General features: G+C 37.5%; 1 protein-coding gene across 1 annotated transcript; it reads left to right on the top strand.

The window, feature by feature from the left end:
* Positions 1-22: 22 nt before the first annotated feature.
* Positions 23-5,283, top strand: LOC129924932 (uncharacterized transmembrane protein DDB_G0289901-like). Its single transcript, XM_056022409.1, has 3 exons — positions 23-107; positions 1,421-1,540; positions 4,532-5,283. The coding sequence occupies exon 3, from the start codon at positions 4,545-4,547 to the stop codon at positions 5,190-5,192; it is 648 nt and encodes a 215-aa protein (XP_055878384.1). The 5' UTR covers positions 23-107; positions 1,421-1,540; positions 4,532-4,544; the 3' UTR covers positions 5,193-5,283.
* Positions 5,284-21,754: the final 16,471 nt, after the last annotated feature.

The raw sequence follows: 21,754 nt of genomic DNA, 5'->3' as shown, positions 1-21,754 counted from the left end.
TTATACTAAAAGCAAACTCTAAAATAAGTAAGATTTTATTGAAAACAAGGTTACTAAGATTTTGTATGGAAACAAACTCAGAATCGGATCCCGAGTGGCCCGCTCAGGTAGGTAAAAATGAGGGTTTCAATATTTTCTGCATGAATATAACAAGATATGAACTATATATCAACTATCAATTAGCACGACCATGTCTCCGTCCATACAAAAAGAAGAGACATCCATATTATTGTAATCTTAGGCCGACTGACGGCATGTCACCACAGTGCAGTAAGGAGATATATTAAACCAGTCGACCGGCGGCGTAGCATACGCCGCTATATTGCAGGACCTGCCTTAGGCCTCTGAAAACTATGCGATCGCAGTGGGCCCGCACTTTAATAGGACCCGCACTTTTATAGGACCCGCGCTAATTCAATCTGTATAAATTATAAAATTAAACCATATTATAACTTAAAACAGATTTCCCGAGCCCTCCTGTCGATTTACCAGGAGCTCCTGGAAATCTCCCTAAATTACATGTCGATTTAAGTTAAATTGAGAATACTTGTGACAGACTGAAATTTTCGAGGCAGCTTAGCATGTGCCTGTAGTGGCCTTGACCTTCCAGGATCATCCTTATCTCGAGTAAGACGTATTGTAAGCGGCTTAATTATTTATTTCACAACCTGAACTGACCGATGGTACTTCACTAGTAATATAATTTACCAAATACTGGAAAGTAGACGCTGGAATAGTATTGGCGAAAACGTTTTGTGAAATATCTTCTTAACTAAAGCTTTAAGAATCTATCCTGTACAGGTGCTTATCATTAAGGAATAATTAGAAAAATCTAAGGAAGAAAAGGAAGCGTTAAGCGTTTTTAATAATATTGCTTGATTAAATAAAAACAAAAAAAAATGCTAGTCAAAGCTTCATGTTCAACAAAAATAGAGTACCGGCAGTTTAAAAATAACATAAAATGAATTAAGTATTATCTGACAATATTTGTCAATTAAAATACATTTCCCAGAATTCTATTTAAAATAACAATCTTCTAAATACTTTTTCGAGAATTCTGTTTAAAATAACAATCTTCTAAATACTTTTTCGAGAATTCTGTTTAAAATAACCATCTTTTTTTGTCAATTGAAACATCTGGCAGCCCTTTGCAAATCAAATCCTCTGCTATTGACGCCCCAGGCATGGCCTACCCTTGCCCTCTACCCGCCAGCTATGGTTCTACTAAGGAACGAGGTCACTGAAACTATGGTCTATTTTTATATTTCAAGAAAGTAAAATTTATAGAAAAACAAAAACTTTCTAACTAGAATATAGTCTTGGCATCGCATTTTTTCTGCAATTCCGAGGAAAACCTTTTAAATTATCGGGAACTCTGTTCTTCACGTCATAAACACATCACAGTTATTTTGAATTTCAGGTGAAAGACCCATGCACATATCTCGAGCAGTCGGGTTGTATATAAGTCAATAAGCCTTATACAATTGACTGCATTTATACTTCAGCAAGGCTTTGTGGACAAAGGTGAAATATTAAGCAAGTAAGTTTAGTTATTTACTTTACACGGGTTGTGTCTTCAGTCATGTAGTGTGCAGTTAAAGGTCTTGTCATTTAGCTAGGAAATCTATTTCTATTAATAACAGTCAACCAACCATTGTTTTTTCCATTTGCCATAAAACTGGACTTCTGCTGAATGTTAAATGAACATTATTTAACATATTGTTACGAATCTCACTATCCAGGCTCTCTGCAAACTGCACCATACACCACCAACTTAAAGAACTTGACAACTCAGGGCTCCAAAGTAACGTAACACTTTAATAGTTGAATAAATAACAGCCAATACTGTACAATTGGCAACACGTACACTGTACAAATATCTCTCCGATAACACCGTTCCGCCGTATCAACTCTTGCACTGGCCTCTCCGTCTCGTTCCGGGCTTGCACTGGGTTCAACAGTTCAGGACTAACTTCACACACTAGGCTCGTTGTGTCGGACTCGATCACAGACCAAGACAGTACTCCGCACTGAACCGTCGTAATGCTCCGTACAGAACCACACCACTGAACTGTGCTGTAGTCGACCGGACTGTAGTGAACCGGGCTCTGAACCCCTGCTTTGAACCGTCTTGACTGCGACACCTCCGCTCTTATATAGGGTCCCTACTGGCCTTCTCGAACTGGACAGAACGCCGCTCGACGTTTCTAGGTGGTCAGATGACTACAACTCTCGTGACGCTCCTGAGCTCTGTTCACGACGTCGATCCTTCCCGGACCGCCGTCGATCCTTCCCGAACCGCCGTGTTGACACTCGTCTCGGCTGACCGTCGTAACTTGTCACGGTTGACCGCTCGTCTAGCGCTGGCCTGGGGCGATTTGAGTCGGCTGACTACACACACACCACTACCCCTCTCTGTGCCACCACCAAGTTTATAACAATATTTTAAAATGAACTGATTTAAAATGAAGAATAAAAGCATCAAAGGGATTGACATGTGAAACGTCTATGATGTATCTACTAAAGTCTGTAATTTATAAGATTAGATGATAAATTCATGGGCGTAGCCAGGATTTTTTTTTTGGGGGGGGGTTGGGGGGGGGGGGTTTCTCCCCCCCCCCCCAACCGCCCCCCCCCCCTCCATCCGCGGAAAAAAATTATATGTATTTATGTGTGTTTGTGTACATAATCTTTATTACATTCTGACCCTTCATTATCTCGGAAGACGTTTATTGTGCCCTAGAATAGGTTCTTCCATGAGTTAGTGGAAAAATTGTAGATTCCCCGCTATTACTAGCAAGGGGGTCTGGGGGAGCGCTAGGAGCTCCCCCAGCGCGGGGCCAAGCCCCGCCGCCAAGCACTATTTCTGGTATTGAAAGCCAACAAAATGCATATTCTGAGGTATCTACACTGCATTTTCCTGCTATTAAAAAGTTTTATTTTAAAAACCTAATGTGCTATTCTTACTGACTTAGATACTCCCGCGCCGTTCGGAGCATTTGACGTCAAGCTGTTTCCATAAAAATCTGTCACTGGTAATGTCTGAAGCCTCATCCCACCCGCCATGAGGACCTCCATGAATAAGTGGCGTCTGACCCTTCATTCTTTCTTCTCTAAAATAGGTACTTTCTGGAGTTAGTGAAAAAATTGTAAACTCCCCGTGCTTGCTAGCAAGGAGGTCTGGGAGAGCGCCGGGAGCTCCCCGAGCGCGGGGCATAGCCCCGCCGCCAAGCACTATTTCCTGTATTGAAAGCTAACAAAATGCATATTCTGAGGTATCTACAGTGTATTATCCAGCTATTTCAAAAACCTAATCTGCTATTCTTACTGACTTAGACACTCCCGCGCCGTTCGGCGTATTTGGCGGCAAGATGTTTACACAAAAATCTGTCACTGGCAATGTCTGAAGCCTCTTCCCACCTGCTCTGTAGACCTCCATGAAAGTGTGGCGCTAAATTGTACTAGGATATCATTGCAACTCTTCTTATGCGCAATTCATTTTGTCGGAGAACATGTCCAGCAAACCTCATGCGTCGCTCTCGCACAATCTTACTAAGGGGTCGACTCCCAGTTCGGCATAGGATTTCCTTGATTTAGACCCGATCTCTATAACTGACTCCTAAAATCTGTCTTAGCCATCTTTGTTGAGCCACATTTAGTGTTTTTCAATTTCGGCAGATGACTATTCACTGCAGTTTATTAATGGAGCCCAGCCACTGGTAAAAATGTGTAACCTCTCTTGAAACGCTCTTGGAATTAAGTGACTGTAGTTTGCTTTAGATTTTATATAGAAAATATCGTCAAAATCATCTGTTGGGGGTTTTCCACCTCAAAATGCTCTGTAGGGGGATTTTAAACTCAAAACCATCTGGAGGGGTTTTAAACTTTTTAAAAAAGCCATCTGTAGAAGAGAGGTTAAAACTCAAAACCTCCGATTGGATTGGCTACGCTCAAATAATTTTAGTGTGTAATTTGCTTTTTTTTTATATTGAATAGGTATTTTAAGCATCAAACCCCTCTGAATGGGGGTTTAAACTCAAAACCCATTTTGGCAACGCTAATAACATTTTGAGTGCGTAATTTGCTTCTTTTTTTCTTACACTGAAGATGTATTTTTTATCCTCAAACTCGAGCCCCTCTGGTAGGGGTTTTAAACTCGAACCCCCCCTGGTAGGGGTTTTCAAACTCGAACCCCCTGGTAAGGGGTTTTAAACTCAAAACCCCCAGGTAGGGGTTTTTAAACTCAAAACCCCTTTGGTTGTGCTGGCGCAAGTGATGGTTTAGTATTAAAATCTCAACTAAAATAAACAAAATCAAAGCAAAAAATCAGTCACTAAATTCCGACTCCCCCCTTCGGGGGGGGGGAATTTCATTTCGGGGGGGGGGGGTTTGATCCCCTAAAACCTCCCCTGGCTACGTCCATGGATGATATAAATATGAAATAAGAAAAAGCGTAGAGACAGTAAGTTTTACCAATTTAGATTGAGATATTTATGTACATTTCTTTTTTTTTTTTTTTTTTTTTTTTTAGGAAATTTCACAAGATGGTTGTAGCTACTGTAGGAGTAGTTGGAGGAGTAACTGCCATTGTTTTAACTGGTGGAGCAGCAGCACCTATTGTTGCAGCTGCCGCAGCCGAAGGAGTAGCGATAGGAGCAACTGGCGCCGCAACAGCGACAGCCGTCGGGGTGGCAGGAGCAACGGCAGCAGCTACTGCGACAGGAGCTATCACCGGTGCAGCAATTACTGCTGGAACAGCCGGAGCTACTGTTGCTGGTGTTATAACAGGTGCAGCAACTAGCGCTGCTATCGCCGGAGGCACTGCTGCAGGAGTTAGTGCTTCAGGAACTGGTGCTGCTGCCTTAGTCACCGCTGGAGTGGCTGCGGGTCCAGTCGGATGGTGTATACTAGGCACTGAAAAGCACATCATTCACAAAAGCGACAATCAAGTGGCGACGTACACATTCGACTGCTGGAAACAAGTTGTTCATGACATGTCGACGGAACCCTCCAAAGGAAAATTGCTGCGCGATGTTGTCGGTGACCCACGAGTCAAACAGACGATCGTAAAGAGCAACGAAGACGGTCAGCTTCCAGAAATAATTCTTCAGAATATATGGGATGAACTTTTCAGCATTGATTTCGTCATGTTGTCGTCTCAACAGCTGGCAGCCCATGCTGTGCGTATGTAGTAACTCTGGCCACCAATGTACAATCAATTTAAACAAAAAACAATGATGGTGTGATTTCTGTGTAAATAGAATAAATATTTTGTATAGTGAATACTCAAATTGTTGTTTTATGTTTGATGTTGGAGGAAGAGCCGTAAAGTAAGTTGTATTATTGTTTAATGAAGTATATCAAATTTATTATGATTTTGTTATTGATTATTTATTTTTAAAATTTTATAAAAATGTATCATTATTATTTAAAATAAATCGATAAATAATATATCAAGTTTCACGTGCTAAAATAATGACGAAAGAATTCATTTTTAAAAGAAATTAAAATTATAAAGTTTTTTAACAATACAGTTTTTTCTCTATGTTATGATAATACTTAGCCAAAATTTATTGTAAGAATTAGTCAAATTCTAAAACAAACGAAAATTGACTTTTAAGCAATCCTACCAGAAAATTACGTCATTTAGTATAACCCACAGCTCCATTAGCCATGTCCAATCTGTAAATATATTCCATTTCAATATAGTTGTGTTCAATATTGTTTAAACTGTTTTACATTTTTAGAGGCCCCCGAAAGGGGAAAAGACGCTACTAGTTTTGTGTGAAATGTCTGTCCGTCAGTCCCGTGAGATTTTGTAAACTAGAAAAGATAGTGACAATCCGACATCACAATATTTTAGACCATTCTAAGTTCTAATGCAACGGCTACGTTTTTCTTTTCTGAAAGCGAAAAATCAATTTTTTTAAATCACTTATGCAAGCAGTTTTTTCATAAAAATACACCACTTTTAGAACTATTAACTATTAAACACTCAAACACTTGAGGCTCTTTATTAGGGGAGACCATATTTTCCATATTTCTAACACATTTATGCAAACGGTTGTAGATTTTTGTCAAAATGTTTTGTTTTTATATTAGTATTGTCAAGTTATGTAAGTTCTGTTATACTAAGTACTATATTTACACACGAACAAATGTTTACTATTTTTAAAAAATCTATTTAGTATGCATTATAAGTTAGACATAATTTAAAACGAATAGTAATCTTGTAAACATCATTTTCTTGTCCATTACTCATTCATGTTTATCAAATGTTAAAATTTGTTTTTCTTTTTTACGGAAATGTTTTTTTTTCTTGAGGATTCGAATAAGACATTGAGCCTTTTCAAAACAATTAGATCATTATAAGACATCAGTTAGGCCTGGGGAGGCGCGGTGGCTAAGCTGTAAAGCGCTTGGCTTCCAAACCTGGTTTCCCGGATTCGAATCCTGGTGAATACTGGGATTTTCAACTTCGGAATCTTTGAACGCCTCTAAGTCCACCCAGCTCTAATTAGTTGGGGAAAAGTAAAGGCGATTGGTCGTTGTGCTGGCTACATGACACCCTCGTTAACCGTAGGCCACAAAAACAGATGAACTTTACATCATCTGCCCTATTGACCACAAGGTCTGAAAGGGAAACTAGTTAGGCCTGGTTCACATCTAACGTTACATTTACTTTCACCTATCCTTTGATCTGCTGGACCGTTGGGGCAGTGCACACGATCTGTCAACCTTCTTTCTCCATTCTTATCTGTCATTTGTCTTTGATATAATTTCATTCGGATGTTCTTTCTGAAAATATTGAAGCGGCCTGGGTGGACCACTTTGGGGGCCGATTTTGTTCATCAAATCGTGCAACAAAATTGTTTCATATTTACCCCAATCAACTTGCTTTTTGTTAGGAACTAGCTGATATATACCACGACCCTTAGTTTGTGTATCATTGATCTAGTGAATTAGATTGAAATCTATGTGTCATGGGGTTAGCCATGATTTCTTTTTTTGGGGGGGGGGCTTTTGGAGTGGAATTTTTTTCTCTCCCCCCCCCCATCGCAAATATACATATATATGTGTGTGTGAGTGTATGTTTGTGTGTGCGTGTACATAACAATAAGGTCTTCCTGGAGTTAGCGGAAAAATTGTAAACTACCAGTCGTTGCCAGCAAGTGCATCTGAGCTCCTCTCGCGCGGTTCGGAGCCAAGCACTATTTCCGGAATTTAGAAGCAAATAAAATGCATATTTTGAGATATCTACAATGCATAATCCTGCTATTAAATTAAAAAAAAAAAAACTTATGTGCTATTCTCCTGCGTCGTTCGGCGCATTGGGCTGCAAGATGCTTCCAAAAAAATCTGTCACTGGCAATATCTGAAGCTTCTTCCTACCAGCCCTGAAGACCTACATGAAAGTGTGGGGCCAAGTTTTACTAGGAAGTCCCTGTTTGCGCTTTTCTCGCAATGGCCTCCATGTATTCGCAGCTCTTATTATACGTTATTCATTTTGTCGAAGAATATGTCCCGCAAAACTCATGTGACGCTTTGTCACAAACGTTCTAAGGGGTCGACTCCTAGTTTGGCATAGGATTTCTTTGATTGAGACCCAATTTCTATAACTCACTTCTAAAATAAATCTTAGCCATCTTTGTTCAGCCACATTTAGTCTTTTTCAATTTCGACAGATGACTATTCACTGCACTTTATTAATGGAGCAAAGCCACTGGTAGAAATGTGTAACCTCTCTTGGCAACGCTCTTCAAACTAGGTGACTGTAGTTTGATTTAGAATTTATGTCGAAAAGGGAAGTTTTAACGTCAAAATCATTTGTTCGGGGGAGGGGATAAAGTAAAAAATCTCTGGAGTTTGTTTATTAATTTTTTTTACAAAACCAAATCCCCTTAGCTAAGCTCATAGAATTTGGTGACTGTAGTTTGCTTTAGAATAAAATTGAAGAGAAAAGTTTTCAACCTAAAAACTCTCTATACGTATGGGTATGTGGTATTTAAACTTAAAACCCCACTCATGGAACGGTTAAATTCAAAACCCCTTTCACTATGATCATAGCATTTTTAGTGTGTAATTTATTTTTTAGCGGCCCCCGAAAGGGGAAAAGACGCTATTAGTTTTGTGCGAAATGTCTGTCCGCCTGTCCCTCTGTCCGTCTGACCGTCTGTCCGTCCGTCCCGTTTAGGTCTCGTAAACTTGAAAAGATATTGAAAATCCGACATCACAATATTTTAGACCATTCAAAGTTCTGATGCAACGGCTACTTTTTTTTTTCTGAAAGAGAAAAATCTAATTTTTAAAATCAGTTATGCAAGCAGTTTTTTAAAGAGAAAAAGCTAATTAGTATGCATTATAAGTTAGACCTAAATTAAAACGAATAGTAAACTTGTAAACTTCATTTTCGTGAACTATATCTTTATTGCAACAGCTTTTGTGCATTCGAATAAGAGATTGAGTCTTTTCAAAACAATAACATCAATTATAAGACTTAGTTAGGCCAGGAGAGATTAGGCCAGGAGAGGCGCGGTAGCTGAGCGGTAAAGCGCTTGGCTTCTGAACCGGGGGCCCCGGGTTTGAATCCTGGTGAAGACTGGGATTTTCAACTTCGGAATCCTTAGGCGCCTCTGAGTCCACCCAGCTCCAATGGGTACCTGACATTAGTTGGGGAAAAGTAAAGGCGGTTGGTCTATGTGCTGGCTACATGATACCCTCGTTAACCGTAGGCCACAAAATAGATGAACTTTACATCATCTGCCCTATAGACCACAAGGTCTGAAAGGGGAACCAGTTAGGCCAGGTTCACATCTAACTTTGCATTCACTTGCACCTATCCTTTGATCTGCTGTACCGTTGGGGCACTACAAAAGATCTGTCAACCTTCTTTCTCCATTCTTATATCTCATTTGTCTTTGATATAATTTCATTTGGATGTTCTTTCTGAAAATATTGAAGCCGGCCTGGGTGGACCACTTCGGGGGCCAATTTTGAGTTTGTGTTTCCACACAAACTGTCTTTGTAATCTTGTTTTATATTGAAGAGGTTATTTTTTAGCTTCAAACCCAGCTGAATTGGGGTTTAAACTCAAAATCTCTTTGGTTACGCTCATAGCATTTTGTGTGCGTAATTTGATTTTTTTTATAATGAAGAGGTATTTTTAGCTTCAAACCCCGCTGAAAAGGGGGGGGGGGGAACTAAAGATACCCTTTGACTACAGTCATAGAATTTTGAGTGTGTAATTTGCTTTTTTTTATATTGAAGAGGTGGTTTTTAGCTGCAAACAACGCTAGGTGGGGGGTTTTTAAACACAAAACTCTTCTTGGCTACGCTCATAGAATCTGGTGACTGATGTATGGATAGTCTTATATTGAAGAGGGGGTTTAATCATATATTTCTGAGGGGTTTTTAAAATCAAAATCTTCCTTAGCTATGCTCTTGGAATTTCGGAATTGTAGTTTGCATTTTTTTTTTTGGTTTTGTTTTCTAGAAGAGGAAGTTTTTACTATAGAACCACCTGGTAAGGGTTTTTTAACTCAAAACTCCCCTGGCTGTGCTGGGGAAAGTGATGGTTTAGTATTAAAATCTCAACTAAAACAAAATTAAAGCAAAAAATTCCGATCCCAAACCCCAAACCACCCCCTGGGTACGCTATGATGTGTGTATCGCTGATCTAGTGCATTAGATTGAGTAAATGGAAATGTTTAGGATCGCTAAAAGAATATGTTGGATTTATGTAAAATATTGTTGTAACTCCGCTCCCGCGTCACACTGATGGTGCGCACCAGAGCACCATTCAACAGAAGTAATAGAAGACATGTTGATACTAGAAAGAAGGTCATACAGTACATCCTAAAAATTTTATTTCCTACATAGATCACGCTCAATAGCAAGAATTACCAAATGTTTCAATCTATCTACGAGAATTGTTGACCTCATGTAATTCTTTATTAGTTTGAGACTCGAGAAGCTTCTTTCACTACATTCCACAATCACGGGTATTTTGCATAATGCCGTTTTTTTCTATCGCGCGTAGGCTTGGCGTTTTCCATATGGATTGACACCCCAAAATGACAATTTTGGTCTATATATTTCAGGAGATATGTATGAGTTTTCTAAAAATTTTAATAATGTCCGGATATTTTCATGACTTTTTCGTTTATTGCAGGAGATTTCCAGGAACTCTTGATAAATCGACAGGAGGCCGCAGGAAAACTGTTATAAGTTTTAAAATGGTTTAATTTAATAATGCATACAAACACCTAGAATTAGCGCGGGTCCTATGAAAGTGCAAGAAACGAACCTGGGTTTTTCTAAACTCTGATACTTGGCTTGTAATAGTAAAACAGCACCTACCTAAATAAATCGTAAATAGAACGGAAATACCAATATTTATTGTAGTATATATAGATCTGTGGTTTAATATTATGTAGCTTTTGTAACTTCTTTTATAGCGAATTTACTTTTCTAATTTTTTTTACTGAAAATGTGGGCTATTCGCGTCTGACATATATAATTTATATGTGCAGCAACAAAGCCCATTAGAATTTATGTAAAATATTTAAAGATTTGAATAATTTTTGGTAAACTAAAAATTTAAAAAATAAAGGTAACCTTGGAATATTGATTTGGCCACCCCCTACATTAGGCCGCCTGCGTGCAAATGTACACATTGCACAATAGGTAGCGGCGGCCCGACAATCTCTTAGGAATTATTTTGACATGTAAAGTAAACCTCAGTGTATAATAAGACGTTTTTTTATTTCTCACGACCAAAGAATTACATGAAGAAATTTATAAATGTTAACAAGACTGGGTTATATGGTCATGTGATGTCTTTAATTTGTGGACTTTTCCAAATATTAATAAATATGCGTGAGATTGTGTGTGTGTGTGTGTACACTTCTCGTTCCATTGCCTGAGCAGTGATATGTCGCCAAGTTAATGTCGTTCTAATGACATCTCCTTTGTCAACATAACAACCTGCATGAAGAGGAACATCTCTGTGCATGCGCAGTAAAGGTTTCAAACAGAGAGGTGGCCGCAAAATTTCGAAGGAATACTGCTAGATTCAGAGATATGTACAACCTCATGTAATATTGAGTAATAATAATTATTCATAGATATGTCACTTGTCTGTTTAACCAAACAGAGGGTGAATAAAAAGTCATTTTGGTCTCCACTGGACATTAAGTACTTCATTCTAACAAACTAATTACTGCCTTTCTAAAACGTAAAATATCCGTTTGATTTTATGAAATATATTGTTCCAACTAAGTATTTTAGCTTAATTTAATGCTAAGATCTAGCATTATAGATTTCGGTTATTTATTTTATTTGTTCATTTTAAATTATTCTTATAAAAAAATCTATAATCTATCACAATAAAATGTGTTTTTTTAAAGTGCATTAGGAGAACTACTGGTGTAGATATGAATGTATATATTTATATGATAGAAAGAGGGCAAAGTACAATGTATCACTTGCACCAGATTGCTTAGTTTGAGTTATTCCCTTTTGTTAGTTAGCTTCTTCTTCCTCTTCATTCTCATTGTTATGTCAGAGTGTTCAGATGACTAGACCAATACATGAGATGAACTGCGCAGAAACCAAATCAGGGAGCTCTCCATATAGTTTTCTTTCTATTGGGGTGATTTGGGGCCAGTGTCTTGTACCGGCCTCTTGGTAAAGAGAGCAGTTTTGGAGGACGTGGTCGGCATTCTCTGGTGATACTCTACATGGGCAAAGCTATAAGAAAGCTATAATGGGCAGATTTCACTGGTTCCAATTTTGAGCCTAGTTAGCCATTTTGTTTATATTTGTAGCGGTGTTAATTACTAGCTCTACCAGAATGAGGGTTTGTGTGAACTTTGTCTCGAGTGCCAGTGGAAACGGGTCGCATAGTCAATTGAAACATATGCGTGTATATATATCCATTTACCAGTTGTGACTTTTAAATAATTTTGTTCTTATTAGCTTTTTTTTAATAAGTTTATGAGTTTATGAATAAAATAATGGCCAAAAAGTTTATTATTTATTAATTAATGATAATGATCAAGTTGGCTGTATTTAAAGAGACTTTCATTACTTTGGTTACTTGAAGGTATCTGTTCCATCTAATCTGTCAAAGAATATCCCAAAGGAAAAAATAGCGCTATGGAAATGAGTTTAACTTAAATATATTGTTTCTAAAATTCTCTGACAAGTCCAGATTTTCGCTATAGTGACTTAGAGCATTAGAAAAACAAAATTGCTATTACTGACAGATGATTTGAGATGAAAGGGTGATGGATCTACGAACAAATGGTGATCCTCTGTTTACGTAGAACTTAAATCTATCAGAGCCATTCTCGCTTTTCAAGTCAACCTAAAAAAAATCATTCATCATCAACTATCTACTACTGAACAGCTTCTGTGGTATTACATGCACTAGGGAGTTTAAGAGAGTGAACTTGAAACAAGTGAGACCCACAATCTCTCTAAATGTATGCCTATGAATGGTCCCCAGAAAATGGAAAGTAGGGTGATGGTGATGCAGAGAAGCTAGCTAGTTGTCCATCTGAGAGCATCCATTGTCTCTAGATGGATGGCGCCCAAGAAAATAGATCAGTTCTAGTCTGCGCTTTGGTCATTGTAACTATTTGTTAATATTGTGGTGTAGTGCTCTCTCACATGGGAACAGATTAAATCAGAAAAGTTTGCATATTTTTAAATGGGGTGAATTTTTATTAAATGAAAAAAGTTTCTTTTACAAGATTTGAAAGTTTCATACAACTGTAATTCTAAATATTTATTTTGTTAAAAAAAATGTTTATTTTGTAAACCTAAATAAAAGATATAGACAAGACAGATGACGAGATTTCTCATGCAAATGTGCAGATGTTGAAATTATGTGTATTTCTGTTTCATGGTAGACTCTTAAACATTGATTTCCAGGTAAACACACACTTTAAAAAGACAAAAAGCACACAGTTTTTGTAACTTTGATTTTTTTTTCGATTTTATCAGCATTTTTAACAACCCATGGGCTTGAAGAACACAGATATGAACAGATAAAATAGTTGAACAAACCAACGACTTTGACCACTGAGTTGAACAAACTAATGACTTTGACCACTGAGTTGAACAAACCAATGATTTTGACCACTGAGTTGAACAAACCAATGACTTTGACCACTATTAGAAATTGGAATTTTTTGTAAATTGTTAGGCCAAAACGAACAGATAACGATACATGTTTTTATATTCTTATAAGGAACACGTTTAAATATGTCTTATTTCTTTTTCGTATTTCAAACTGTTTAATCAACTCACTGATTCTGAGGTTCATCTAAAGAGACACAGAGATATACACTCATCAGAAAGTGGCTATTTTGGTTTTAAAAAAACAACATAATCTACTGAATCGTGAGACATTTACATCAGCCCCAAACAATGTTCATGAAACTAAAAAGTCCTTGTTTATCAAGCTAGATTCTAGATCTATAAATAGTAAGCTGACAATATTAGACGAAGTAATTCAAACCAAAATAAACATTCTTCTTTCTTCAAAGACTAAATAACAAATGGCATAAATTCTAATTGTTAATATCTACAAATCAAACGTCTGTATGTTCTGTAAAATTTGTTACTCATTGTGACGTAGATCACAAAATTGGTGGAAGAGAAAAACTGACTAATCGAGTTTGATACATCTATCTTCAGCTCCAGCACGGAGGAGTACACTGGTCTGCGGTCGTTATGGAAATGAACAATCGTAAGACCGGATATAGAAACCAAGACGGACACGACACACACCGCCATGAGAAGTCTCATTCCTTTTAGATTATTATCGTCACTTTTTTTCATTTTGGATAGCGGCTGACTTTTTCTAATTATCAGCTTCATTCCCACCAAGGCGGATTCAATAACGATGAAAGCTGGGAGTATCCCAGTCGTCAGGTTGCCCGCGCCCAGTACGCTGTATTTGTACATGGCGTCGTAGTTTGCCACAAAGTATTGCGACACGACTCTAATATACATGGTTCTGTTAGTGCCAGGTATGCTTGTTGTAGCCACATCATGTATTAACCCGTGTGGGATGTAGAAGATGATGGAGAAGATGTACATGCAGAAGATGATGATCAGAACACGAGAGCGCGAGAAAATTCTGGCCACGTGGAACGGGAAGTACACAGCGATGAATCGTTCTGTGGCGATGCTCACCAGGTGGCACTGCACGATGCACAGGCTACTCGAGAAAGTTGACAACAAGTACTGTTGTGCATAAGAGCCAATCAGAGACGCAGCCACAAAGTCAAAGCTCTCTATGACAAAATGAATGTGTAAAACGCCATTGATCAAAGAGAGAAGCAAGTCTGCCAGGGACAAAGACACCAGAAGAAGAACATTGGTGTCTTTGTAACCACATCGACGAAGGACAATGATATTCATGTAGTTTCCCACCACTCCTAGGATGCATAGAATTGGAGTCACGATATAATTGATTACCCAGCGAGCCAGCTCAGCCCCGGGCTCACAATCATTCTGTAGATCTATCCAGCAATTGATTTTAAATATTGTTTCGTTTAATTGCAAAGCTTCGTTACTCCTTTCATTAGTTAACTCCATTTTTGAAATTGTCTACCTTGATCTATTGTGGTAAAGTATAATCACATCAATTTTGTGTGATCACGGCTTTTTTAAAGCAGTCTTCTTGTTATTCCTCCTACTGTGGAGAGACCCGAGGCTGAATACCACGAGGGAGTACTTTGAGTTCTTACAAAAAACCGCAACGCAATCCAATTGAGTTTTATTAAAGTTTCGTTGAATAACAAATCATTATCACTACTCCTATTTAAAGTCTCCATTACAGCCTCTATAAGCCAAAAGCTACACTAATAAACTATAATCACACGTTTTATCTGGTAACTAATTCTTGAGCTGTGTCTTTGATATCCCTGCCGTTGCGAGAGCAGAGGCTGATCACCACGAGGGAGTACATTGAATTTCTTAAATAAACCGCCACTAGCTACTAATGTAAGGGAAAACGATTATAAAACGCTAGAAAACATTTAAGTTGTACTTATAAAGGTAAATATCTTTTTCATTTGTGTAATAATATTATCTAATAAGATGACTCTTATATATTTTGTTATTTCTTACAATGATCTTCATATTGAATTATAAATATAAATTTTCGAGCAAGGTGAAACATTTGGTGGATGCATGATGGGAATTGTATCACGTGACTATGGTACAAAGAGGCCTTATTCTAATTCAATGTTCAACGAATACTTTCATCATTGATACCTTTTGATGTGTTAAAGCGAGGCACAAACATGGACGATGAAAGCCCAGTCTCAGTAACAAGTCTATCAAATCGCTAATGATATAGGATTCAGTAAAGTATAAGTTGAGAACCCCAACACGTTGATATCATAACATTTTCATCATTGTCAAGCCTAAATAGCTAGTATTAATAAACCTTCTCCTACGCGGTCTAAGATGTGCACAATCTCATTTCTTCATCAAATTGGCGGCTGTGAATTTCCATCTTCGCTTTGAAGATCCAATTAAACACGCAGGGCACTGATTGTTTGTGCCCCCTATACTGTATACCTCTTTATCTCTGTTTTTATTGTTTGTTTCTTTTGTCAGATCGCTTAGCCCTGATGAAAACTTTATCTTCCTGGCGTCATAGCTAAAAACACCGATATTCTAGAGCCTAAAAAAAAAGATTTTACAGTAAGAGGTTAGAACACATGAATGTGTAACTGGGAAAAAAAAGAAAAATGTGTTGAACTTTTCAATAGTGCTAATGTAAAAGTGAATTCTGTAATGAATGTCCTTAAATGTTTATAAGAAAATGTATTTTTTTTTTAAATAATCAACCAACGAATACGTTTTGCTTTGAAATATACCTTTTCATTACACACTCATAACTCTGAGACTATCTGACCACAGTTCAATATAGTCAAGTTTATCTCTGGTTTAAATATCTATGCACTAACGTATATTTGAATGAAACTTCAATGATATCTGACCAGGTATTTTACATAGCTATGGGTGTTGCCAAAACGAGCTATGCCTATAACCTTTCAAAGCAAGAGATACTGTGACGCACATAGCTAAACAGAAATGTCGCTATGCTATAAAATAAGGCCTTTAACAAGCAAATAGACAGACTTTATTAACAAGTATGGCCTATTACTTTAAGAACTATAAATATGTCTATAAGTAGATAATCAAGAAATGATTACAGCCAATGATTATTAGCCACTTTGTTGAAAGACAGAGATTTATGACAAACTTTTAATTTACAGTCGCTGTGTTACGCCATGGCGACAGCTGCTAAAATACGATCAATATTTGAGTACTCATATTCATCTCATACATCTCATCTGAAACATCCAAAAACACCTTGATCTAGTAAAAGCAATATAATTATAGATTTGACGTGGGTACGACTATCATTAGCCAGTCATACATGTCCTGTGGACATCTCTTTTTCTTTAAATGATTTTACATGTAAAATGAACTTAAATGAGTGATGACATCTTTTTATTTTTACAGGGAACATAATATCACGACAACAAAAGTACAGATCTGAGACCGTCCGTGTTATTAGTATAAGTCTTGTGATGTTCTTTATAATTTATGGAGGTTTTGAGAAGGTTAATAATTATGTGTGAGTTTGTGTGTGTATGTGTGTGTATGTGTGAGGTTGTGTGTGTGTGTGTGCACTTTTCGTTCCGTGCACCGAGATGTCCTTAAAGTGAATGCCCCTCTAATGACATCTCCATTTTAAGTAACATAGTCCAGTTGGCCATTAGTCTATCTAACTAGATGCACAAAGAGAGCCGTCTCTTTGTAAGACGTCTGTACTTCATCATTAAAGAATTATTTCGAGCTAAGACACATGAAGACACATGTCTTTTAAATCAAACGTTAACGGTGTAGGAGATAGAAGCAGAAGAGTCAGTCGAGACTAGAAGCAGAAGAGACAGTCGAGACACAGAGATAGAAGCAGAAGAGACAGTCGAGACTAGAAGCAGAAGAGACATTCGAGACTAGAAGCAGAAGAGACAGTCGAGACTAGAAGCAGAAGAGACAGTCGAGACTAGAAGCAGAAGAGACAGTCGAGACTAGAAGCAGAAGAGACAGTCGAGACACACCTGAACATTTGTTTGAGTACCAGGCTCTAAATGACAGATAGCTTTCTAATTTTTTTATCTGGATATGCTACAATTTCTCCTATTGAGACATGTTTAATCGAAGATGTTTAAGATTAATTCTATGAGTTAACACGTTATACATATTAGTCATTTATTATTGTTATTTCAAATCATTCTAAGAAAGTTTTATCTAAATTGTCACATAGCGCATTAAGAGAGTTGCTAATAATAAGACCTGTCTTTCGAGTCCGAAGATTAGTGAGGAATGCGGTATTTCCCGTGGCTGCACAGCCCCAGCTCTGACCTACATATTTTGCCACAGCCAGGGCAAGCATAACTATTGTCCGCAGGTGGTCTATTTCGATTTTCTTTTCGGCGTCTGCGTCTGTCCTCAGCAACGGATTTACTTTTAGTTTCAAATGTGTATCCCGCGGCCTTCGTGATTGACCAGCTGTCTCGTTCCGATGCCGCATGCAACCAGGTGCTCTTTTCTATGTCAGCTAATGCAAGTTGGCGCCTAATCTGGTCTTTGAAGCGATTGCGTGGGGCGCCTTTGTAACGTCGACCACCTTTTAGCTCACCAAAAGAGACTGCATTTGGCATACATTCGTCCCCCATGCGGGATACTAATGTCTTTATAAATATAACATACTTACATTTAAATGGTGAACAAAAAACAAAATATTATATAACCAGATGGAAAAGTTTGAACAATCTCCCATTGTTATATAGACATGTTGCTGGTATATATAGTGGTGTTCATTGATAGCTCTACCAGCTATAGGGTATGTGTTATTCTTACGTTGAGGTTCAATAGAAAAGTGTCACACTATCGGTGGGAATGTGTACGTATCTATACACTGCTTACGGAATAATGGAGAAACAGTCTATTATGTATTAAGTTCGCTGTATTTCAAGAGACTTCGATTACTCCAAGGTACAGAATCCACCTTAATTCTTTTAGAAGATTGTGCTTCTGCTGTCTCGAAGCTTTGGAAATGTCTCTATGCTTATATTTATGTGTTAATTTATTGATATGGAGAGAACGCGCATTACAATAACGTTTAGTTTATTTTCATTGACACCCGAGGCTATAACAATGTTGGAAACTTCAATGAGATGTTTCCTAAATGGTCTCCCACAAGTCCAGCTCTCTACTCGAGTAAAGTAAAAAAGTAAACTTCTCGTTTCAGACCTTGTGGTCTAAAGGGCAGTTGATGTAAAGATCATCTCTTTCTGTGGCCTACGGTTATCGAGGGTGTCATGCGGCCAGCATAAAGACGAACCGCCTTTACTTCACCCCAACTAATAACAAGTACCCATTAGAGCTGGGTGGACTCAGAGGCGCCCAAAGATCCCGAAATTAAAAATCTCAGTCTTCACCAGGATTCGAACCCGGGACCGCTCAGCCACCGCGCCTCCTCCCTACTACAGGGGCTAAGATGATGGGATGAAGGAGCTTTGAGCAAATGATGATCCTGTGACGACCCTAGGTTAAGTACGTTACATCTATCAGAGAGATTCTTGGTTTTAAACTTTACTTGCTGTGCTTTGGTTTCCCAGGTGTACCCAATGGAATTTCTTAAGCATCAACTATCTTCCACTGAACAGTTTCTCTGTATCAGGTGCTACACGCATTGCAGTGGATTCATTTGGATGAAACTAATGAGTTTTAAAGTGAGAACACGAAACAAGGGAAACCCAGCTCTCTAAAGTAAGCCGACGAATGGTCTAAAAGCATTTTGTAATCTAGAAAGGAGTCATAGAGAACAGTTTTAGATTAGATTCAAAACCGTTAAACTAGATAGATAGATAGATAGATAGATAGATAGATAGATAGATAGATAGATAGATAGATAGATAGATAGATAGATAGATAGATAGATAGATAGATAGATAGATAGATAGATAGATAGATAGTTAGATAGACAGACAGACAGACAGATGGACAGACAGACAGGCAGACAGACAGACAGACAGACAGATAGATAGATAGATAGATAGATAGATAGATAGATAGATAGATAGATAGATAGACAGACAGACAGACAGACAGACAGACAGACAGACAGACAGACAGACAGATAGATAGATAGATAGATAGATAGATAGATAGATAGATAGATAGATAGATAGATAGATAGATAGATAGATAGATAGATATTGTGATTGTAATGTTTTGTTCTCAACAAAATAAATAGCTCCAATTAAAGACGTGGAATTGTGTAATTCAAATGTGTTTACTTTCAATTAACTCTGGTCGGAATGAGGTCATCCACACATCAGTTCCCCACTCTCCACGCAGTTGATGTATGCAAAGGAACTGCAAGTGCTGAGACAGTTTTGGGCCAGCGGCTTTGCAGGCTCTTCCAGGGTAAAGCACTGAGTGCTGCAAACTGTCTAAATGTCGCAGGCAGCCCAGGCACTTATCTCATCATCCATGCCATGATCCTAGTCACTTCACGACTGAAGGATGTCATATAGTTTCGAGAAATAGTTTCTTTTAAGTCAACATTCGGAAGTTCCATGAAGCAACAATGTTAACTTTTTTTGTTTTATCACAGCCAAGTAAAAAATATTTTATTTTTCAAGCTTAAATGTAGACTTTTTTAAAGAAGACAAAATGTTGACTAGAGACAAATTCACATTCTTATCTGTACATGTTTAAATTATGTGTATGTTTTTTTTTTACATTAGATAAATTAGCATTCATTTACATATAAACACACTCACAATTAACATAAGTTTTTTCTTTAAAGTATGTCTATATTTTTCTTGTTTTATTATTTAACTTCTGCTTCTCAAAATTTTGAATAAATCAATGACTTAAAATGTCGGTAATTTTTGTCATACTTTAATTATAATATCGCACTTTTAAATAAATAAAAAAAAAATTATGGCTTTTATAGAGCGCTACTTTCATGCTCATAGCATGCTCAGAGCGCTTTGGTCCAATCTCATTTGTAGACCAGTGGGGGGGGGGGGGAATCTGGGAGTAGGTTTTCGGTGCTGCTTTTAGGCGCTCAGTAAACACAACTCTTCTCGACTCGGGTGTCGAACCTCGAGCCCCCTTCATAGCCAAGCGATTTTGGCCTCTCGACCACGCTAACTTTTGTTTTCTCATTCTTAGTTGTTTGAAATTATTTACAATCGAAGTGCTAATACATTAGAATGTACGCGGTTTAGAAGGTTTAAAAAAAAACTAATTGACACATATAGCAGTGACCTAGTTTAGTTTAGAGAATATGTTAGTTTTGTAAATATGTGCATTGTTGTTAGCGAAAGTAAAATGTAATGACGTAGTCAGACAGACGAATGACGTCACAGATCAGGGGTACACGATAGAAGAAGAAAATGGCTAGGGCTGGTAGAGAGAACTATTGTGAAGAAACCATAGATTTACAGATATACAGATTTACAGATTTACAGATTCGTAAAAAAACAAAAGAAAAAAAACATTTGAATTCTTCCTCAACTATATCATTGTTTTCAAGTGTATTGTTCTTGTGTCCGATTGAATGGGTATGAAGTCATCGAAGTCAGTAATTCTATGGGGTTAAGTCACGAGCAGTGAACAGACACATTCAAGTACCCAGTACAATACATGGGCGTAGCCAGGGGGGGGGCGGCTTGGGGTTCAACCCCCCCCCCCCCGCAGGGAGAGAGGAACGGAATTTAGTGACTGATTTTTTGCTTTGATATTGTTTATTTTAGGTGATATTTTAATACTAAACCATCACTTGCAGAAGCTAGAAGTCAAGAGGCTAAATAACGAGGCTTTTCTTGGCTACCAATGAAAGGGGCTCGAGGTTCTACACCCGACTCCTGCAGAGTTGTGTTTACAGAGCGCCTAAAGGCAGCACTGGAAACCTTCTCCCGGATACCTCCTCCTCCCCCACCGGTCCACAAATGAGATTAGACCAAAGCGCTCTGAGCATGCTGTAAGCATGAAGTAGTGCTATATAAAATCTATAATTATAATTATAATGAAGTGAGATTAAACTATCAAGAACATGGATAGTGTTTCCAGTCTAAACAGTACAGAGTATTTGCAAAAGAAAAATATATTTGTAATTTTTTTTTAATTCATTAAAAGTATGATACTTAAGATTTCAAAAAAAAACACATTAACATATGTTGTATCAAATAAATCTTGACATTGAATCAAATAACTCTTGACATTGAATCAAATAAATCTTGACATTGAATCAAATAAATCTTGACATTGAATCAAATAAATCTTCACATTGAATCAAATAAATCTTGACATTGAATCAAATAAATCTTGACATTGAATCAAATAACTCTTAACATTGAATCAAATAACTCTTCACATTGAATCAAATAAGTCTTGACATTGAATCAAATAACTCTTTACATTGAATCAAATAACTCTTAACATTGAATCAAATAACTCTTCACATTGAATCAAATAAGTCTTGACATTGAATCAAATAAGTCTTGACATTGAATCAAATAACTCTTCACATTGAATCAAATAACTCTTCACATTTCGTTGGAATCTCTCCACAAATATTTTCATCGCAAGTAATTTTCATCTATTTGTATAAGTAAAAAGTAAAAATACTTGAAAA

Source organism: Biomphalaria glabrata, chromosome 3 (assembly GCF_947242115.1).
Source record: "Biomphalaria glabrata chromosome 3, xgBioGlab47.1, whole genome shotgun sequence".
In the NCBI taxonomy this organism is placed as follows: domain Eukaryota; kingdom Metazoa; phylum Mollusca; class Gastropoda; family Planorbidae; genus Biomphalaria; species Biomphalaria glabrata.
The sequence above is the reverse complement of the archived record's forward strand: the minus strand, read 5'-3'. Positions and strand labels throughout refer to the sequence as shown.

Excerpts from the sequence above, each read along its gene's own strand:
- LOC129924932 (XM_056022409.1), top strand. The coding sequence starts at position 4,545 with ATGGTTGTAGCTACTGTAGGAGTAGTTGGAGGAGTAACTGCCATTGTT.